Source organism: Anser brachyrhynchus (genome assembly GCF_964034855.1).
Source record: "Anser brachyrhynchus genome assembly, chromosome: 1".
Lineage (NCBI taxonomy): Eukaryota > Metazoa > Chordata > Aves > Anseriformes > Anatidae > Anser > Anser brachyrhynchus.
The window spans coordinates 210,528,856-210,549,884 of NC_137694.1; the positions used below are offsets into that span (position 1 = coordinate 210,528,856).

Sequence of the window (21,029 nt, forward strand, 5' to 3'; positions counted from 1 at the left end):
CAGCCCAGGGCTGAGCTGCCAGCAAAGGCAGAGCCTTGATGGCTCCCTAAACTTGGTCTAGAAACAGGAGTTTAAGGGCCATAAGCACTTATTCCTGGCCTTGAGCACAAGCGAATCTTTCCTTAGGATGCTGATCGCTTCCCACTGCACCAACACACCCAGCCTGAGACTGAGCACACCGCGGTGGGAGCAAAGGTCCATCCACCTGCTCGACCATTAGCACAGGCACATTTCTTCAAACAGATCTAAGCCTGCCTGCAGGAGCCATAAAGCCGTGTAATCGGGGTAAACAAACCAAGCAGAGTTAAATATTTGAGTGCCAAACGGACCCGAAGAACAGCACTGCCGGTTATATCTGCAGGAACAGGAGTAAATAATGCATGCAAGCGTGGAGGAAGGGGGCTGCAGAGATGGAGCCAGCAAAGAGCAGAATGAACGAGTTGTTTAGGTGAGTGCTCACATCCAGCCACAGCAGCCACTGAAGCACGCAAAAAGCAGGAATTTACAGCTCCTCCTTCAGGATCTGCAACTAAACTTGCAAAACAATGGAAGGACTGCAGCTAGCTGCATCCCACCCAGCTGGGTGGTGGAAGAAGCTGCTCTCCCCTTCCCAGCAATGCAAACCAGCACCTGGACACCCCTCCAGGCTCTGGGTATCACCGACGTATTACATCCCCCACGGGAAGCAAAACCTCCAGCTGAGCAGGAGATGGAGAAGGTCTCGCCACACGCATCTGGCGAACACTCAATGCCTGACATCACCAAGAGCCAAAGGTCTGCCGTCATCGCTATCTGAAGTGTTATTTGCCCTGGAGATAAACAGCGGCAGCTCCTACACGCACGGGGGAGGGCTCCTTTTTGCCTAAACAAGACCTTTGGGTGGTGGAAGATGCTGGGGAAGCTGCTGAGACCTCGCCTGCCTCTGCAGGGTCGAGTCAGGCGCAGCACCATGCCCACGTCTGCAAGAGCTCGGGTCCCCCCTGGCCGTTCAGCAGCAGGATTTAGCTCCCTGGCAGCTTCCTCAGCTACTTTGTGCGCTGCTTAGCGCTTAAAGCTCTATCTGCAAGGCCAGCCACTAAGCAGCAGACGAACTTAAGCTCCCGGTGCCCTAAAATAGCTCATCACCGCCGGAGCAGCCGCACGAAGCCCCAGCGAGCGTGGACGAGCTCCTGCAAACTCAGGCTGGTTCCCAGATCCACTTGGTATTACGAAACACGACCTGGGTACCTCCGGGTACAATAGCCCTGGTATTTCAGGAGGCAGATGCTGCTCAGTGAAGTGTAAAACCAAGCCAAGTCATCCTAAACAACCACACCAGAGCAGAGCCTGCTTCTCCCGCAGCTACTCCCGTAAAGCAAGCCCCCGGAGGGCTGCAGCAGGTCTAGCCCCAAGTTACGACACACAGCTTTGTCAGGTGGATGCCAGTTACATTTCAGCCCGGCCAGATCCTGCCTGGTCCTCCAGCTTGAGCTCACAGCAGCTTGGCATGAGGAAACCTCAGCTCCCAGACCTGCAGCCTCCGAGGACAGCAGACTTTTGGCCTCCACACCCACATTTTTGGTGCTGCAGAAATGGGAGGTGGCTCTAATGATTTGGGAAATGATCTACGAAGCTACTTCCTATTTGTTTTTTGGACTATGGGTTAAATCTGCAGGCGGTACCTGCGCACAGCTCTGCATGCAGAGGTTGCAAAAGGCAAGCTGGACATTACGAGAGCTGCTGGCAAAATTGTTCGAGGCACTGATGTGACTGGCCCCCGTGGTGCTCAGTGGACGTGTGGCAGTGCAGACCTCAGCAAGCCAGCCCAAGGGAGGAACCAAGCCCTGCTGAGCCCTTACAGGCAGCTGAGGATCCAGCCAAGGTGAATTTTGCAGCCAGAAGAAGATTCAAACAATGTTTGTCTCTACACCAATCTCCCACTTAATGAAGACAGATAAATAGTTTATCCAAGGAATTCCCAGGCCTTCCACAAGCCCAAACAGAAGCTGCCATCCCTCCTGTTCTGCCCTTCAGCTCCCATTTACCATTTGGCTCTGCAAACCTTGCACAACTCCACCCCTTTAGCAACAAGGGAATTACAGCCAGAAGGGGACCTTGCAAATGCGCGAACTAGCAAGGATTTACCTAAAACTGCAAAGAAGTTCAGTTTATCTACCTAAAACTGCAGAGTTCACATACCTGAGCAGCCCAGTGTTTGCTAAGCTTTTAATACCCACGGTGGGGCTGAGCCACAGGGCTGGATGATGGGTGCCACGCAAAGGGACGGTCACACAATGGGACCAGCCACCAGCGGTGGCCCCCTTGGCTCAAAGTCTCCAGGAGAAACTTGCCTGCTTTGATTTTATGCAATATCAAGGCAGCAGGGCTTGTGGCAAGCCCTTAAAGTCTCATCTCCCAAACCACAGCCTGCTCTGCTCCCGTTTAGCTATGGAGCCGACCTGGCAGCCTGTGCGGCTGCAATATTTTCCACGTACACCTAAACCTCCCAGAATTACCCATTAAGAGCAGCAAGAGCGTGGCAAGAGGCTCGTTGGCCGGCAGCACAGTCATGCCCCTGGGAGTTCAAGTGACTTGGGAAGAAGGAATCCAGGCTGTGCTGCTTTGGCTTCCTGCAGGAATTGGATTCTCCAACGCAATGGACTCCCTTGGAGCAGGGTGGCTCGTTAAATAGCCATCCAAGGTGCCTCCCTTTTGCTCGGCCTGATCAAACGCTTGCCAACAGCCTTATATAATAGTCCTTCCACCTGTGTGTCCTTCCAAAGGAGCATCAAGTTCCCCCCTTGCTGAATTTGCCCTCTGGTTCCTTCCAACTCCTTTGGTGAATTCGACAGCCCCCAGAGCAGGCTGGCAGCCCTGTCCTGGCTGCAGGATGGCTGAACTACCAGGGAAAGTACGAGCACAAACCAGGGACTTGGAGATATCCCCACCACTGGACCCCAACACCCCAAACCAGAGAGTTTAGAACTAATTTCACTGATTGCTATGAAATAAGGCTTTTGGTGCATGGGCTTCCCGGTTATTCTTACCCACCGCCCTGCTGTCCTATGGGAATAACTGGTAAACAGACCAGAGCTGAGCTAGGTTTACAAGTAGAGACCAGAGCTAGTGCTAGGCACAAAGCAGGATTGCTGCAGCATGAAAAAAAAAAAAAGCTAGAGGTAGCAGTAAGGTTCCTTTTTCTTAAGTCAGATTGCCTCAAGAAGTCTGGCAATAAAATCGTCAGAAGCAGCATCTTCTGCAAATCATGATCCTACCATCATGACCAATGTATTCCAGATTTTTTTTTTTTATTTTATTTATTTATGTATGTATTTATTTTTACAATCACAGCTGCTCCAAGCAGTGCTATGGCAATGCTACATAAGCCATGTCCTGCTTACAGTTCAGTGTCATGGATAGAAATAGCGAGTGACCAAAGTCATCTTCACAGAGATTGTTAAAACAGAGTCTAAACCAGAAAATCTCATTGCACAGAGACAAGCTGGTGCTTACCCTTATCGGAAAATAATCCCTGAAGTACCTCCATATAGCCCAGTTTCTCACCCATTGGGATCTTCTTCCACCTGGAGAAAAAATAAAAAAACACTTTTAAAGCCATTTCCACCTGGGTACCCACCAAGAAACCTAGAGGGCTCCAGGCAGGTCACTGCCTCCCTGGGGAAATCAACAGCTTCTTTCCTCTAAGGGAGTGTGACACCTACACCGTTCACTAAAATCAGGTGAAACCAGCAGTGCTGAGGACTTTAAGGTACTTCAACAAGCTGAGCAAGGCCTGATGACAAATTTGGGGTGGGTCAGACTTGGTATTCTGCCGTAGTTGGGTGTCGGACAAGTCAAGGTAGAAACAGCTCGAGGTTAACCTCAGATTTCCCCTTTGGGGAAGGAAGGCTGAAACGCTGGAAGATTTCAGTAGTCTTTAGCACAAATCTCCATTGCTTAAACGTGGCCGTGAAAGGAATCACCAAAGCTCCCTGCCATTGCTGCAGTGGGTCTCAGAGCTGGTTTCTGCAGGCTTTTAGGAAACAGAAATAAAACTTTCCCATTTATTCACAGCAACACAGCCTCTGCAGGGGGGCCGTATCTTAATGGCCGTGCCACTACCTGCACCTTGCAAGAGCTGGAGAGGGCAGCAAGATCTTTCATTTTGGTACAGATCTTCCTGATAGTGAGAACCTAAGCCTCAAACCCATCGCAGCGACGGGCTGTGAGCACCGTCTTGCACGAGCAGCAGTGCCTACGAAGCCTGCAGTCGCTGCTCCTGCCGAGGGCTGACGTTTGTACGCTTCACTGAGTAAAGCTCCCAGCGGGTGATGCCGAGGAGGGAAGTCACCCATTACGAGGAAGCGCCGCTTTGTCCAAACAGGGAGACAAGGACACAGGTATCGGGGATCGATTCTGTCTTATTTACCTTTCTTTGGCGTGTTCCAGTCAAACACCAGCCAGGCTAAATATAGAGCAGCGATCGCCCAGCAATCTGTGCACAGTATGTACATGAGGATTAAAGTGCAAGCAATACCTGGACAGGGCAAAGAAAGAAGAAAACCAAGTGGTGTCAGGTTTTGGGCTGCAGAGGGCATTTACCCTTGCACTGAGAGCCCCTTGCCTTTTGACCCTTCCGTAATGAAGTCTTAGTCTCAACCTGATGTCATTAATCCTCAATCAAATCGGATTTAGCTAAAAAAAATCACGATCTGGGACTGAGAGAGCTTCCTCCAAGGCTACCTGCTTTGAAGAATGTGCACAAACATCCAATTTTTGGTGTCTGCAAGTGTTTATTTTCTCATATATCCAGCTGCTTTACCAGGCAAGAGTAAAAACTCAACCAGCACCAAGATTTCGTCGTGGCCATACACCACAGGAGTTTCTTCCTCAGCTACATGAACCTGCTGCTCGTTACACCAGCTCTACACCAACCATCCCACCAGGTTGCCAGAGATCCCACCCACAAATATTGGGCTTTTATCACAAACTAAACGGGAAAGGAACGGCAAGACTTGCTTGACTGACTGCAGTCAGCTCGTTTCTGCACTTGAATTCAGTCTTGCTTGTATGGTAGGCATCAAGGACATCGACGGCTTCTGTGATTTTTCCAGAGCCAGGCAAATTCATCCTTGCCAAAATATCACCCCGAGTGTGCTCTGCGATAGCCATGTGCCCCAGAAACTGTCCTCAGCCACTGAAAGTTACGTTAAAGTCAACATTTTCTGCATTAAAAGCCAAAAGGTTTTGCTTCAGGCCACACAGTGCTACTCACCCATGATAAGGAACGTGAGGACCCATTGCAGCACGGAGATGATCTGCAGTTGTTTCTCTACTTTGGATTTGGATAGCCAGAATAAATCCTGCAGAGCAGAAAGAATGCTTGACCCTGTACCTAGGGAAAGCATAAAAGTCAAGTTACATTTGTGTACCAAGCACAGGCACTGCTTTTAGAGGTGAGTAAAGATTGCAATGTTATACTCTCAAATCAGACTTTTAAAATCAGTATCTGTGCAGTTAGCTTTTGGAGCAAGGCTTGTCAGGGGCTGACATTTCCCAGGGAGTTTAAGCACCTTGGAAGCGCTGCCATCTGCAAACATGCAGCTGTTTTGGGGATGTTGGCAGGGATTTAATGGGTAACGTCAGTTCCCACCTGAGCAAGCCTCCAGCTCACCTGGCCATGAAAGCTCAGAGGGCACTAACATGTCACAGCACACGCCCCTGCTGCAAACTGCCAGCTCCTGGCAGCGGTGTTTGGTAACAGGGAAAACCATGAGAGTTTTTATCCTAAAATAAAGCTCTGACATCCCAAATCACAGGCAAGCGCACGCAGGCTGTGGTCTGAGCTATTCCTCATCAGGCACGTGCCCAAGGCAAGCTCTGCTCTCCAGCCTCCTGAAGCCCAAGACCTCAGGGATCCACAGCTCCAAGGGCAAGGCAAACTACCAGCATATTTCTGAACCAGTACAGGGGGAAGGAGGATTGAAAGCCACTTTTCAGAGTTTTCAACCGCTCAAGTGGGGAGAAGCCTAGTCAAAAACTGAACTGAAAGACCTGGTTTCTGTCTGAGGAACCTCTCACTGCAGGGTTTGCAGACAACCTCCAGGAAGAAGCACCTGCAAGTGGGTTTTCCTTCACTTCTTTTCATTACTGTGTTTTATGAGCACCCTAATTACAGGCTAAAATGCAAATCCAGCTGCTGGCCTATGAGCAAGTTGGGAGGCATGTTTACATATTTCCCTTTCTTCCCTGTTATTAGAAGGGCTGCAGTGCTGCTAAGCAGCTATTACGTTAAATGCATTCAATTCTTGCTCTTGCTGCCGCCGCTGCTGGTGGTGGGGACCACAGCAAGTGCTCATGCAGTAAGAATCTGGCTGAGAAGAGCCTCTAGAGCTTTGGTAGCTTCTACAAAGAAAGCTTCACTAATGCATGCTTTAACTATGCAAAACACCTCTACCACCTTTGCTAACTCTTGCTGGTAGTGTAGGCAGCAGGATTAAGGCACCGTGGCTGCACCTGCAGATCTCCTGCCCCAGGCTTGCAGCTCCTTTTGCTGCTCCTCTTCAGTGCCTCTCAGCCTGCACATGGTCCTGAGGACTGAGAGCTGCCTTCCCGAGTATTTCTGCTACTAAAGGACACCAACAGGGAGCTGCAGCCTAAATTCAGTGCCAGCTCACTCCTGCCTAGGTGATATTTAATCTGGATTTCCACCTGAACTCAGTATCAAACAAGCTGCATCTCTGCAGTTATACATTCCTATTGCGCAGCTGGCAAGAAAGCTTTTTTCTTTTTTCCTAGCAATAACTAAACCCATTTCCCAGGTGAGGTTAAGCATGCTGTCACCAGTACCTTTCTCTTCACAGTGGAGAGTTTCCCAGCTAGAAGGAAACGCAATGAGGTCTGGCCAGCCTGTTTCCAGGAGCAAAGCTTTTAGGGATATGGCCAGTGACACCACTACATCCTCAAAATAAGCCCAAAGTCTTAGAGCTGGTTTGTGACCCATAACAAAAGCCCAGCTCCATGTAATTGATCCTTCCAGCACCTGCAACTACAGTACTGAAACATCTTTGGACTGAGGAACCCAACACTCCAGCCCTGGATAGCCTAAATCCCCTTCCCCTGGAGAAAACAACTGTTTAACCCTCCAAATGAATGCAGACTGCAGCGTTTTCTAGATGCTTAACAAATTGTAGGCATCGCTAGCCCCACAAATAGACCAGACTGGGTAGCAGAAGTCAATCTCTCGTCTAATTTCTTGAACCACATCAAGCATTCAGCTCCTGCAGAGGGAAGGCAGAGGTTCAACAGCTCTGCGCAGGCTGCTGAGCACCTGCCTTGGACAAGTGGTGCCCTGGGGCAGCTATTTGCTGAAAGCAAAAACATCCTCGGCAGCAGTCAAGCTTCCCAACGCCAGAAGATCCAGTAGATACCACGGGCATCCACGTTACATTAACACTAAATTCCTGGTTAAGGATAAGGAGGCTTCACACGTGGGGTTTGCAGCCCCCAGCTTCTTTCTGCCAGCCTCAGCAGCCAGCAGGCGTGCTGGAGAAGATGCTCCAGACCTGGCGTGGAGCAAAACAGCTTTGATGAGTTAGAGACGTGGCTTTGGGACTAAACTCAGGGAAAAAATCCCACACTGGTACCTGGGTGCAGCTCTTGAAGGAAACCCCTTCCTTCCCAGGAAGGCCGACACCCAGCACTGTTCACAAATCAAAAACCCAAAGGGTAAACAAGCAAAGGAGATGCAATTTCTCTAATCATCAGGGGGCTCATTAGCTTCATAACCAAGTTTAATAAGGCCTATTAGACATACCCGTGATGAACCTTGAGGCAGAAGGACAGCACACCCCCCAGCCTTTGGCATCCATCTGCATCAGTCCTTTCCCCAGGGAAGATGTTTAATCCTGGGGCAACGCAGCCCCCCCATCTTCCTCTGCTGCCAGCCCCAGGACCTTTTCCAGCTGTCCTGATGGACGGTTGCCCATTCCAGAACAGGACAGCCTGCTGTTTGGGCTCACACCCCTGGCAACCCGTTCCTACGCAGCAGAGATCCCAACGCCACCATCCCTGGCCTCGGGGGTGATGCTGAGCTCCCTTGGTGGCAGCTCAGGAGGATGCTACGTGGCGAGATGGCCAAAAAAAAGTGACTTCTCCGGAGGAGACCTCGCTGCTGCTGAGTGGCAGCAGCCTTCCGAAGAAGCTCAGGGCTGTTAGGCAGCCATCTCCCAGCTGGTGATGGGCTGAGTGCATTTATTTAATTCCAGAAGCGCTCAGGAGATGCTACCAAGGGGCTCATGGAGACAGTGAAGGGTTTGGCCGAGGAGGAGGGACACACCAGCAGCAAGGACCCAGCCAGGGACAGCATCTGGAGTGCTTCCACCACAGCTAATTGCAGATCAAGCGCTGCCATTTATCCAGGCACCGAGGCAGACCCAAAGGCTCCAGGAGAGGAAATAAACACAGCTCGACACGTGGGCACCAGAAAACCCAGCCCATGGCACTCGGGCAGCAGGCTGGGTTAGACGAGAGGAAGCAGAAGCGTTACAGATACAGCCTGGCTTTTAACAAGCTCTCGGGGTATTTTTTAACCACGACGTTTACAAGACCACGAGCACGTTAACTCTCAGCCAGGAGTTACACTGCATCACCCGGCTTGTTTGGATGAAAACCGTGGCTGAGCATAAGGTGCAAGTGGACTTTTGGAGCTACAACTTCAGCAACGAAGCTGACAAAACTAAGCTAAACAAACCAACACTAGGACACTTGAGAGGAGCCAGCCTCCCGTCCAAGAGCAGAAGCCTGCACGGCAGGCTGCCACATCGAATGTGATGTCTGTAAAAACCCCTCGAGCAACAGAAGGTGCTCCAAGGCTGGGCTCACTCAGCTGCAGGACACAAGATCTTTGCTCTTCCAGCCTTGTTGGTTCCCCATCTACCACCACAAACCTTTGCTATGGAAAGCCAGCGTGGGGTGCAGTTATCCTGTCCTGTACGCAGCTGCACGGCACTTATATGTGCACCTAAATAATCCTGTATTAGCTGCAGTAAATGTCTCCGGAGGTCAGCGACAGAGCTAGCGGGGACGTGTGACAGCACCGTTTATGTCAGCCCCACCAGAAGGGAGCTGGGATCCTGCAGGGGGAATAAAATAGTTTGCTGTGACACTTATCCAGCAGTGAATCCATATCTTCTGGTGGCCCTGAGCTTGGCTTTGGGTCCGAGCAGTCACAGCTGGGGGTGAAGGGAGGAAACCAGGAGAGGAGACCCAGAGCAGGCAGGAGTTTGAGGCGGGGGTTAATCCAGCAGGGCTTGTCCAGGACAGAGGCAGGGAACACGCTACTACATCGCATCGGTGTGCCCAGGAAGGAGAGGAGGTGACATGAGATAAGGACAGACGCTTAAGGACAACCTCGAGTGCTCTGACCACGCTAGCATCCCTCCTGAGAGCCAGCACCTCCTCGCTGCCCTGCCAGAGAAGTAGGGCAGGGCCTCGGCAGCCTCTGCCCGAAGTGGGTCAGGGCAAGAGAAGGCGACAGCCCCCTCCTACCCAGCCCGAGGGTCTCAAAAGTGCCATCAACCCCCAGGCACTGGTCCAAGGACCTTGCTATCCCCAACACGGGGCTGGTGCCTGAGAGAGGTCCCCTGCAGGGATGGATGGACAGGCAGATGCCAGCACCCAGGTTTTTTTTTTTTTTTGTTTGTTTGTTTTTTTTAAAGGAATGGTCACCAATGGTCACACTTTGCCAATCCATTAGGGTAGGGACAGATTGGTGATGATGCCTGGTGCTTGGGCATTGGGACAAAGCCAGATGTCGGAGAGCAGAGGGCAGCGTGGCTCGCTCCGGCTCATACCACAGAGGCCAGCAGGCCTTTGCACAGGCAGCAGACTTGGGAAGGACGGCCAAGGAGGTGGCGAGAAGCCTGACAGGCTTCTTCTAACTCCTGGAGGTGGTGGAAGAGGTAAAAACCCATGACCGAGCAGTGCCAGAGGTCCTGTGCACAAACCACGGCACTGCACTGCCTCTGCCCGTCTGAGAGCTGCAGGATCCCACAGCACACACACAAACGAGGAAAGAAGCACAAATATCACTGCCAGACCCCCATGAGGCACCTCGAAGGAACTGACCCGAGGAGAGCTAAGGCAGCTTTCCACCACTAAGCGGGATTAGCTAGAGATGAGGCCAATCGCTGTCCCTAAACCACGCTCCGTTTTGCATTATGCACGTGTCCCAGATCCATCCTTAACACATAACGGGGCGGCCGCTGAGGGCTCGGGTCAGCCCTACATATTTTATAGGTCTCCTGAATGATTTATCCTCTGCGCTTGGCGTGCAGTTAGGTCTCAGTTTAACTGTTGGCTTGCTGTTAATTTGGGTGACCTTCCTCATCCTGCTCCTTGCACAAACAAGCTAAGTTGCTTTAGGGACCAGAGGTGGGTACGGGAAAGGCACTCAGATCTTTTCCCAATCAGTTCATGGCTGATCCTACAGTCAGGCCTGACGGCACCCCCAACATCTCTGGGTGCCATGTTTTTGGCATAGCTCCGCACCCACATGCGGGGCTGGGCACCTACATGCAGGGCTGGGCAGGACACGGGGCAAAAACAAGAGCAGAGGGCTTAATTCCCCAAGGTTCAGTTCCTCCCAGCCCCTGCGAAGGATTTTTGCTCAACCAACAAGCCTCGCACAGGTCTCTGCAGCCCAGGAGGAACTACCGGTTTGCTCTTGCAGCCTTTTGCAGCACAGGGGTTGCTCGGTGAGCTTCCGCAAAAACCCTCCTGCAAAAAAAAACCTGGCTGCTTGCAAGCCCTGGTGCTCCTCCAGAAGATCAGAAGAGGGCTACGAGCCCTTGACGAGCAAACCCTAAAGACTGTCGAGTTTCCTCCTGCAAAACCTCTGGGCTGCCCCATACTTTCCTCTGCAGCCTGCAACAGGAAGCGTTGGGTGTCTGCAGGGTATCGCCGCCGCCACCCAGCTCGCTTCGCTCGCCGAGGAAGTCACCGAGGGTGCAAAAGCAAAAAAATAAAAATAAAAAAAATCCCTCTCTGCTGCGCTTTGTAACCCAAACCCTCGCTTCCCCACGGAGCGTTGAACCCCTCGCTGCAAAGCACTAACAAATAGCGACTTTTTTTTTTTAATTATTATTGTTATTATTTTGATTTAAACCTGTTGATGTGAGCGCCAGCGTTACAAAACCGGGCTGAATTCATTGCTGCACACTCCGCTCTGCCGGCAGCGCTGATAAAGGCACACTTCCCTTCCCACCACCGCCAGCAGAAAAAAAAAAAAGGAAAATAAAAGAGGAAAGGCCTGTTTTGAAGCAAGTACCACATGTTTGCAGGGTGCAGCCTCCCTTAGATGAAGCAGCCCCGGTTTTCGCAGCAGTTTCGGGAAAGCAGCCCGGCTTCCTAAGGTCCCTTAAAAGCAAAACTGCGGCGGGAGCTGCCGCAGGGAGCCCCCCCCAGGCATTGCACAGCGCTTTTTCCCGTCCCCCTTCTTAAAAAAAGCAACCCTGGAGGCAGGCAGAAGACGGACGGGGTCCCTAAAATCATCGCCGAGCCCCGCAACATCCCCTCGGCCCCGACCCCCTTTTCGCCCCCCCCCCCCCGGGTACCTCGCAGCACCCCCGAGTAGGCGGCGATGATGGTCTTCATCGCGGAGCCGGGCTCAGGTGCTGGCCGAGCCCATGGGATGGAGGCAGAGGGGGCTAGAGGGGATTTTTTGGGGACCCCGGTGCCGCCGGGGCGTGGGGAAGGCGCCGGGAGCGCATCCCTATATAGCCCCGGCAGGAGGAGGAGGAGGAGGAAGAAGGCGGGGAGGGGCGGAGCAGCCCTGGCACCGCTGGGCTATGGGGGGGGAGCACCCTGGCCCCAAGGTTTTTCCCCTCTCTGCTTCATTCTCCCAGCCACCAACCCCATATCGGGGGGGGGTAATCCCCCAAGACCCTCGTTAGCGGGGTGCACGTCGGGGTTTCGGGGTCCGTTTCTTGCTCCCGTGCTCTCCCCGCCCTGCTCTGTGCTGATTTTAGGGTCCCCAGCGGGGTTGGGGAGATCTGGGTTCCTGGAAGGATCACGAAATTAAGAGAGAATCCTAGAAATGTGCTTATCGGCAGCCCTCTGGGTTTCGTTAGTCGGGTGACAGCCTGCAGGTATGCCCAAGCCACCCCAAAAGCCTCATTTTGTTCTCCTAATGGGGAATTTTAAGGATCTACTGCTGAGTTATGCATCCATAGCCATCCAGGTGTTATTTAGGAGTTAAGGTACTAACTTAACTCGCCTGCTGAGCCATTTCTCTGTATTTTTACAGATGGGGCCAGGTCAGTCTGTCCCAAATCCCACAAAATAAAACCAGATTCCCTATAATGGGGTCATGTCTGGCCCAGTTGTTAAAGGGTTTTTTTCTACACTTCTGGAACAGGCTTATGCCCTTCCTCAACCCCATTTCATCTTTTGTAATGTGGAGGAAATAAAACCAACCTGCGTCTGAGAAGCGCTTTGAGATACTGCAAGGAAAACCCCATTGAAAGCAATGAGCATTTGTGGGCTCCCTATACATGGCAGACAGATAGCAACGATCACCTAAACACCCCCAAAAATGCTTCAACTTTTGCCTGCCTTTGTCGGGTTTGTGCCCTGCTGAGGCAGCACTTTGACCGGTGGCTCCTGGTGTTGCCGCTGCAAAACTGCCACTTTTTGGCCCAAGGAGACAAGTCCACCAATTGTTTCGTAAAAATTCACATTTCCAGCCAACTCTCAGCTGTGGAAAGCTTAAATTGCAGATTCAGAGGTGAAAAATTTTTTGTTTGTTTGTTTGTTTGCTTTTCCCAATCGCCTCTTTTGGAGTTGAGCTGGCCCGGGACTTGTTTGCTCCCCATTTGGCGAAGGAACGTCTTCCAGGGGTTGTAATGGCCTGTCGAAATCGGTACAAAAATGGAAAATTACGAGAGCCTGTCTGTAGAAAGGGTCTTGCCCAAGAGCTCTTGGATAAGAGTTCCAAAGGGGAGCCCGGAATAGAAAGAAATCACTGACAAAAATACTGCCGAGTGAAAGGGGAATGATCTCCTGCACATCTCCGTTGGCTTAGGGTTACCCACAAGCAAAGAAAAGACCATGGGAGCTTTTCTTACCATAACCAGGATAAAATCCTGCAAAAAATCACATTGCCAAGTGGTGACAGCATGAGCCAAGTGGATAGGTAGGTGTTAGTTTGCTGTTAGTGGGCTGAGACCTTCGGAGAGTTAAGGGTTGTCCATCGCCCTTCTCTTGTTGGATATCCACCTTGTTGTACAATTTGGGGGCAAATTTTCCAAATCCTGATCATTTCCTTGCTCCGTACGCCACAGTAGGGTCCCAACCTGGGAGAAAAGCTCACAAATACACGGGAGTTAAACTCATAAATATATATTAATAAAAATAAAAAAATAAATAAAAACCTCATTGTTTAATGGAGCAGAGGGTCGTGCAGGAGCACCAAGACTACCATCAGGCTGAGCAGCAGCTCGGACGCGTGACTTGGAGGCACAGATGACACTATATTTCTTGGGAAGAAGGAAAAATCAGTCCTGGACCCATGGAGGCATGGCCGAGCCCCAGGACAGCGGCTGCCTTCACGCGACCGGGCAGGGAACTGGCGGTCACCCAGACCCCGTCCCTCTCCTTTCACCAGCGCTCCCCTCGTGACATTTTTTCCTCTCCTGTCCAGCTCAGGGAAAATCAGAAACCGGCCCCGAATGACAGATTAGAGACACCCTGGCTCTGTTCCCCACGCAGATACTGTTTCCCACCAGGAAGACGCACACCGCGGTGCTCTTTCCGAAGATGTTTTTGCAAGGGCCCGCGGTTTGTTTTGCTCCGTGCTTACATTCTTCTCTCAGCGCAGCAGGCATACGACCCTGTATATTATTAACCCGCATGTGTGCAGAGATTATTCCCAAACAATAACATCCTTTCAAATACCCTGCTATTACTTCACCTGCGCCTGAAAAACACGGGCTGTGCACCAAGTAACACGGGCTGGAGGCAGCCTTCCAGCTCCGGGCACCCAAAACAATTCACTAAAGTTTTAGGCTCCTTTATTTTATTTTATTTTATTTATTTATTTGTTTATTTTTACTGGGTTTTAGCAGCAGCTGAACCTGGCAGCAAAGCAGCAACACACCCTCATGCAGTCACATTTTTTTAATGCAGTTTTCCTTAGGGCGATGCCCATTAAAGCTTTTGAGAATGCTACATATATTTTTTTCTTTTCTCTTATTTCTTCCATTCGGGGATTTGGGAATCATAGGTAGGTTGTGGGATGGGACTGCGGGACTTAGAGCCAGCAGCTGGCAAACAACACAGATGCCTTGTTCCTATAGGGTTATTTAGCAGCAGAAACTGCCCTATTTTTAAAGCCTGGCAGGGATCAGAGTTCAGTCCTCATCCACGGGCCAGGTGTTTGGGTGGATGCATGACGCTGCCTGTGTTTGGCATGTGCTCAAGCTGAGCTTATCTATCTCTGTAATTCTTCTTCCCTGGCTTGAAAACTCAGAGACATTTCCCTGCCTGTGGTCAACCCTCTGGTTATGGGTTTTTAAGCCTTCTGTTCCCAGCCAGTGTTATTTTGAGTAGATTTTCATTTCCAGAGCAGACATAAGCTTCAGACACGGAGGGTTTGGGCCCTTGATCTGCCTCCATCTCCCCCTAAAAAACACCTAAAAAGGGCCTTTCCCCCCGTGTCCTCCTCCTGAGACCAGCCTATTTCTTCTGATGCCCGCAGCAGGAGAATTTGGGTTGGAAATAAGGATCCCCCCGAGCTCTCATAGCAGAGAGAAAGGAACACCCTATGGGAAGGGAAAGCCTTGCGTTGAGCAGGACTCGTCAGGCACACACCGTGGCCAAGCCATGCCCCACCAAGGAGCTCCCTCCGGACCTTCAGGTCACTGCTACCCTCATCTTGCATCTTCCCCTGAGCCATACTTATCCCCTTGCCCAGAGGGAGGGAAGTCTCACCGTGAGGGATGTAAGCAACAAACTAGGTGATAAGAGCTGGGGTTTCATGAGGAGTTTGAACCTGAGTCGCCAGGCCATGAGATTTACTTTGACGACTCGCCAAGCTTTCAAAACAGCAAGGAGACCCTTTCCAAGTCCTGCCAGGGTTATTTTTCCACCTGCCACGCTCATGCCTTGGGCCGAGCCTACTCTGTGCAGCGGGATGATCCCTCCAAAGCCCTGTGTCCCCTTCCCTTGCCAGTAGATGTAGGCATCAGAGCCCAGGAACTTCTCACCTGAGCCTGAAATTTAACCTGAGCCCCAAGGTGGGAGGGTTCCTCTTTGCCTTCATCCTTCTTCATCCTTTTCCTGCCTCAATGGCAACAGTTGGTGGTCCAGGGAGTACTTATGGAAGTGTGGGGTTGGCTCAGACATCACCCAAGGGATGGACATGAGCTTGGAGCCATGGGAGACACCCAGACTGGGGAGATGTATGTCCCCACATCCCTACATGTCACCTCCAGAGCTCCAGGTAAATCCCAAAGCTGTGTAAGACCCAGGCAAGGAGATGTAAACCGAGATACAATCTGGCTGGGGAACTGGAGAAGCACTGGGGATTCGTGTGGCTGTAGGAACTTCCTGCCTCACGTCCTTCACCCCTTTCCTTAGTCTCGAATTCATCAGCTTCAAAGCTCGCCTTGGTCCCTCCAGCTTCCTGGCCCTGACCTCTGGTGTGATCCTGTAGATCCTCTTTGTTAGGGTGTGTTGGGGATCATTTTATCACCCTGGGAGCACAGCAGTGCCCGTGTTAGCTATTCTGAAATGGCTGTTATGATTTTAGCAGCCCGGACTGCTGCTTCCCAACCCCAGAGAAACCTTTTCCCTTCAGGCAGAAGTCAGCCACGGTTCAACCATGCAGAGCAGGTGGCAACCGGGGCATTTCGGAGCTCTCCTGGCCCGTCCCTCCCTGCACACCGATGACCCCGGATCACACACTTCTCAACGGGGCACAACAGGACAGAAACATCCAGACACTCCGGCCAAGGCCATCTGCACGGTCCAGCGATCCCAGCCTGTATTTTGCCAGGGTCTGGCATTGCACTGGTTGACCTTTGGAGCGGAATCCACCCAAGTGGCCAAAAAGGTGTCTGAGCCCCCACCCCGAGGCTTGATTTTCTCCTGGAGTTGTGCTTTCCACCCTGCCCCCAGCCCTCCTTGTAGCACCCCGCTGGTATCTCGCAGGTATTTATCAGCTTTGTCCTTTGGGGAATTTGCTTAGGAAGGGGATGTTTGCTCGGTGGTGCTGCAGAGCCTCTTCCCTGGAGTGATTTCTGCGCCTCAGGCATGCATCAACACATCTCTGGGACGTTTCCATCCGGCCACCCCTAGGCAGAGACAAAGAACAAGCACTGGCAAAGCTTGCATCCATCCACACCGTGCTGAAAAGCCAGCGGGATTGTAGGGCAGCCCTTCGTGGCAGAGAAGGGAAGGGTAAGATCTCGGGGCATCCCAAGCGTGCCCACCCGGAGGACACTAGCTCGGATGGCTGAGCACCTTGCAGGGGCAGCGACACCCACCCTGCAGCCCCACATCCCACAGGAATACGACCACAGCCACTATTTCTGGTGCTGGGAGGACAAAGAGCACGTCCTGCGCAACCCTTGGGTTAATGGCATAACCCGAGCACAAAGCGGGATCAGCTCTTTTCGGAGCACTGGCTTCTTTTTTTTTTGTTCACAAAGTTAAAAGTTACTTAATGTTATGGGGGTTTGGAAACGCAGCCATTGCTTCTGCTTTGAAGCTGCACGTACACCTCTTTTTTCACAAGCAGAAGCAAAGTTCAGGCCTAAGCTGCAAGAGATACTTCACAGCGAGCTTTCTGCTGGAGGGCATTAAAAAAAAAATCACACAAAACATATAAAAATAATAATAAAAAAATAGCCGCACCCTCACTTATCCCCCCGAGACAGATAGGAAGATTTATGCAAGTGGCTGAGCAAAGCCAGATTTTGGCTGTTGGCAGCAAGTCAGGGTAGAGCTGCCTAGCTACAGTCTAAAATTAGAGCACCTAAAAATTAACTGTAAGGCTAAAGAACTTTGGTCCCCGTGCTGAACGAGTGCTGGAGGGTTAGTAATAGACAGTCAACCAGCTCTGCTTCTAGTGCAGCTGGAAGGTTTTTTCCAGACAAGTTTTGGCTCAAAAAAATAGGTGGTTTTAGTGTTTTTTCTCAGTTATGCTTGTTTATTTCATTAAGAAGTGTGTGAGGGAAGAAGGCATGGCATGGTTAAATATTTGGGGGAAAAAGATAGAGTTTCCCAGAGTAGGCCAGCTCCGTGTTCTCTTAGGAAGCATGGTACTGGACTCTTTATTTCTCAAAAAAAAAGAGCATTTTCAGCTCTTCCCAGTGATGAAGGCTGCATTTTCCTACAGGCTTTGCTGTGAACTCCTCGCACCTTTGTGTTTGGAACCAGACTGCCTCCAACCATTACTCCTGTACAGGATCTGTCAATCCCAAGACGATGAGGAAAAATGGATGAAAGAAAAAAATGAGAAATCAAACATACAATACAGCCTGAATTTGTGAGGATGGAGCCATGAGTTGTCCCATAAGATTTGCCTGCTTCTTTCCATCCTCAAAGCACCTTGCCAGCAATAGCAAGCCTTCCCGAGCCATTTGGGGAGCATCACCCATGTGCTCCATGCACAGAGAAAACCTGGGGGGATTTCCCCCTTTGCCCCAGGCTTGGGGTTGTCTTCTTGGAGGCTGTCCCTTCCCTTGGCTGGAGATGTGCTGGTGCTTCTTAGAAATTGGGAGGATGCTCCTGGTCTTTCTATGATGTAAAAAGTGCTTCTCAGGATCGTGGGCAGAGAGATGTCAGTTTGGAGGCAGCATTTGTGATCTGTGCTACGTCTGGCTGCAACTTCTGTTATCAGTTTCAAGGCAGGATTGGACTTCTTGTGGGTCTTTTTCCCCAAAAAAAGGAGTGGTGCTTGGTTGAAAATGCCTCCCTCTGATGAAGGAAGAAGGATATTGAAATAGAAATCCATCTCCTTCCCTTGGGAAGTCCACTGAGCCGCACTAAAACCCTCCCGGTGGCACTCTGCAAGTTGTATGGCCAAAGGGGTTCGGGAACATTCCCCTGCCTTTTGGGTGCTTCTGCCGATCTGAGCGATAACCTGAGCCTTCCCACAGTGCTAGAACAGCTTGCAGGTTATGTGCTATAAAAATCACATAATTTCTGCAGTGTTTTTTACCGTGCTGCACTTCCAGGACTCCTCGTGGAGGTCTCATGGACCCCAAAGGACTCGAGGACTGACTCACTCACTACTCTCACCAGAGGAGCCTCAGGCCCCCATGGTGTTAAATGTAGGGGATGTATCACAGCCAAATGTAGAACAAGTCAGAATTAACACAGTCTGCAGGGAAAAGGTACCAGCCTGCTTTCACAACCCCGCGGGTCCCAGCGGGGTCGCTCCGCAGATGCATGTGGGCAGCAGGCAGACTCAGTCCCACAACCCCTTAGCACTCGGGGGTGATAAATTCCCACGGACTGCTTCTGGAAACGAGCCCCGTGCACCCCAGGGTTGCACGATCAGGCCAGGAAAGTCAGCGAAGGGTGGTAATCCCTGGGCTGAAAACTGGTATCTGCAAGCTGAAGGGCTAGACGTGACCTGCACGCCCTCACGTTTCTCCCTGCAGCCTCTAAATGTTTTTTCTTCTCATCCCATGATACTGGGACATTCAAAGCACTTCTGTTAGTAAAATATAATAGAGAATTGAAATTGGAAGGGATCACCATAAACCACTGAGTCTAGCTGTTAGACTACCTTGGGGCTGACCCAAGCATGGGGCTAAATAAAGATATATGGGGAGAAGGAGAAAGAAGAATATCAGCCTAGATAGAAGCCAAGCAAATTGAAAATACTGATTATTTTAAAGCAAGCATGCAGAATTGCTAAATTCTTATTTAAAAAAAAAGAAATGAAGAGTTGATGTCTGGGTTTAACCAGTATTTACACAGATAAAGCAAGAGCCCTCTATATGTTAGCATTGTGGCTCAGTGCTCCCTGTAGCATCACCTCCTCTTTTGGTGGCCGTCTCTGGCAGCCTGTATGTCCCCTTTTGTTCCTTTTTAACCTGCCAGGCCAGCTGGCACCAGCTCCCCTGTAAAAAACACTTGCAACCCTGTTGTATCAGAGCTGGGATGTCCACATCCTCTGGCCAAAGACCGAGACGGGAGGGATTTCACGTCGCGCTCGGAGCATCTGTGCAGCGCAGAGGTCGGTGCTGCCCTGGCACACGACACAGATGATGCCAGGACATGCTGTCGGTTCTCCCTTGCCAAAGGTGAGTCAGAAAATGCTCTCCATCGTGATAACCCAGAAAGGACACCTTCTGCAGCCTGATCCAGGGCTTTCCACCGCTTTCCACTGGCTCCTGGCACACTGCTCAGCCAGTATCCAGCCAGAGGATGAACCACTTGGGCCAGTTCCCATTCTACTGGCATTCCCAAGCCTTTCCGGAAGGTCTTCGGAGACTAAAACACATTATGAGCTTAAATACAGGGGCAACAGAGTGAAAGGTGAAAGCCTGTGAGATATGGAAGATCAGGAAACCCACAGGTTTCCTAGACACCTTCTTTCCCCTTTGCTCTGCTGTGGGCATTTCAAATTTTTCCTACTTCTCTTCCATTGCTCAATATTGGGGTAGGATCTCAGGCTACCAATTTGAGGTCAAGTATATAAAAAGAGGCTGATTGCTCTTGTACAGATGACTAGAAACTGAGAATTTAATCTCATACAGTTCTACTGGGATGGCACTTACAGCACCCCCATCCCATGGGATTGTTCTGTTGCTATTTGATTTCTGCTGCTCTCAGGGAGGGGATTAAGCTACTTTTCATGAAACCTACAAAACACGGATATTTCTTTGATCACATATTCCTGCACAGGCCAAGCAGCCAAATGGTGATGGGATCAGGAAGGAGCTGGTATGTGTGCCTGGGTGCTTCTGAAGATGCTGGAGCTAAACACAAGCTTGGTCAGCCTGATGGTCCTTCAACATGTCATGTCTCCACGTATCACCAACTCTGGGTGCCTCTGGAACACTGCTGTAATCCTCTCCCAGCACGGAAAAAGCAGCACAGGGGATTTAGGGTGTTGCATTTAGGAATCCCAGTGTATTTATAATCAACAAGATTTTCTTGTTCTGTTTGAATCTGCATGCAATGGGGCTCCCCAGCTTTTGGTGACAGTGTGCTCTGGAAAAAGAAAAGAAAAAAAAAAAAAAAAAGGAAAACAAAGCAAAACTTCTTTAGACTTGTCCCAGAACTGCCCAAAGATTTCCATGGATGCTCTCCATTTCCTGAGCTCTAAGAAATGTGTCCCTTATCACCTTCTCTTCTCTGCTCACAACTTCGCAGTCTGCTGCTGCCCTCCCACCCATCATCTCTTTCCCAGGTTGAGGACTTCTTCTGTGTTCTCCCCTCCTGGAGGAGGTTTGTACATCTGATTTTCTTTCTGTCCTCTTCAGATAAGAACTGCACTCTTTGTTTGAATGTTAACTCAAACGTCGTGAGTTTATTCAGTGGTACACAGAGGTTTTCTTTTTCATTCTTTATTCCTTTCCTGATAGTTCATAGAACCTTATTTGCTTTTTTTTTATTTATTGCATTTTTTATTTTTATTTTTTTAAACTCTAATGCTAAGCATTTTCAGAGAAGTACCCACAAGGATTTCAAGATCTCTTTCTCATATTGTGAAACAAACTAAAGTCCAGGTGTGTGGATTTGTCTAACTTGTTAATAATATCAGCTGTAAAGATGAAAGGTTTGGAAAAAAAAAGAAAAAAAGAAAGAAAGAAAGAAAAAAAAAAAAGATGTTCTAAGGAAACTGGGTAAAAACTTACATGGGATTTACTGTCCTATGGGTCCCTAAAACAGACCCAAACCAGACAGAAAGAGCTGGCGGAATGGAGCCAGCAGGAAGTCCTCAAAGCCAGCTGCCTTCACCTCCCACACTGAGAGCCTCAATCCATAAATAATCTGTAAATCCTCGCTGAAAGCTTTGTTTTTGTAAG

At 50.4% G+C, this 21,029-nt stretch overlaps 1 protein-coding gene across 1 annotated transcript in view; it reads right to left on the reverse strand.

Annotated features, from left to right (window-relative positions):
• DGAT2 (diacylglycerol O-acyltransferase 2) overlaps positions 1-11,750 on the reverse strand; it is a 21,042-nt gene extending 9,292 nt beyond the window's left edge. The window contains exons 1-4 of the mRNA XM_080577696.1: positions 11,595-11,750; positions 5,255-5,374; positions 4,409-4,516; positions 3,493-3,563 (exon numbers count right to left, since the gene is read on the reverse strand). Coding sequence (XP_080433822.1) covers positions 3,493-3,563; positions 4,409-4,516; positions 5,255-5,374; positions 11,595-11,634 — 339 coding nt within the window. The 5' untranslated portion in view covers positions 11,635-11,750. The remainder of the gene's footprint in view (positions 1-3,492; positions 3,564-4,408; positions 4,517-5,254; positions 5,375-11,594) is intronic.
• Between the last annotated feature and the right edge of the window lie 9,279 nt (positions 11,751-21,029).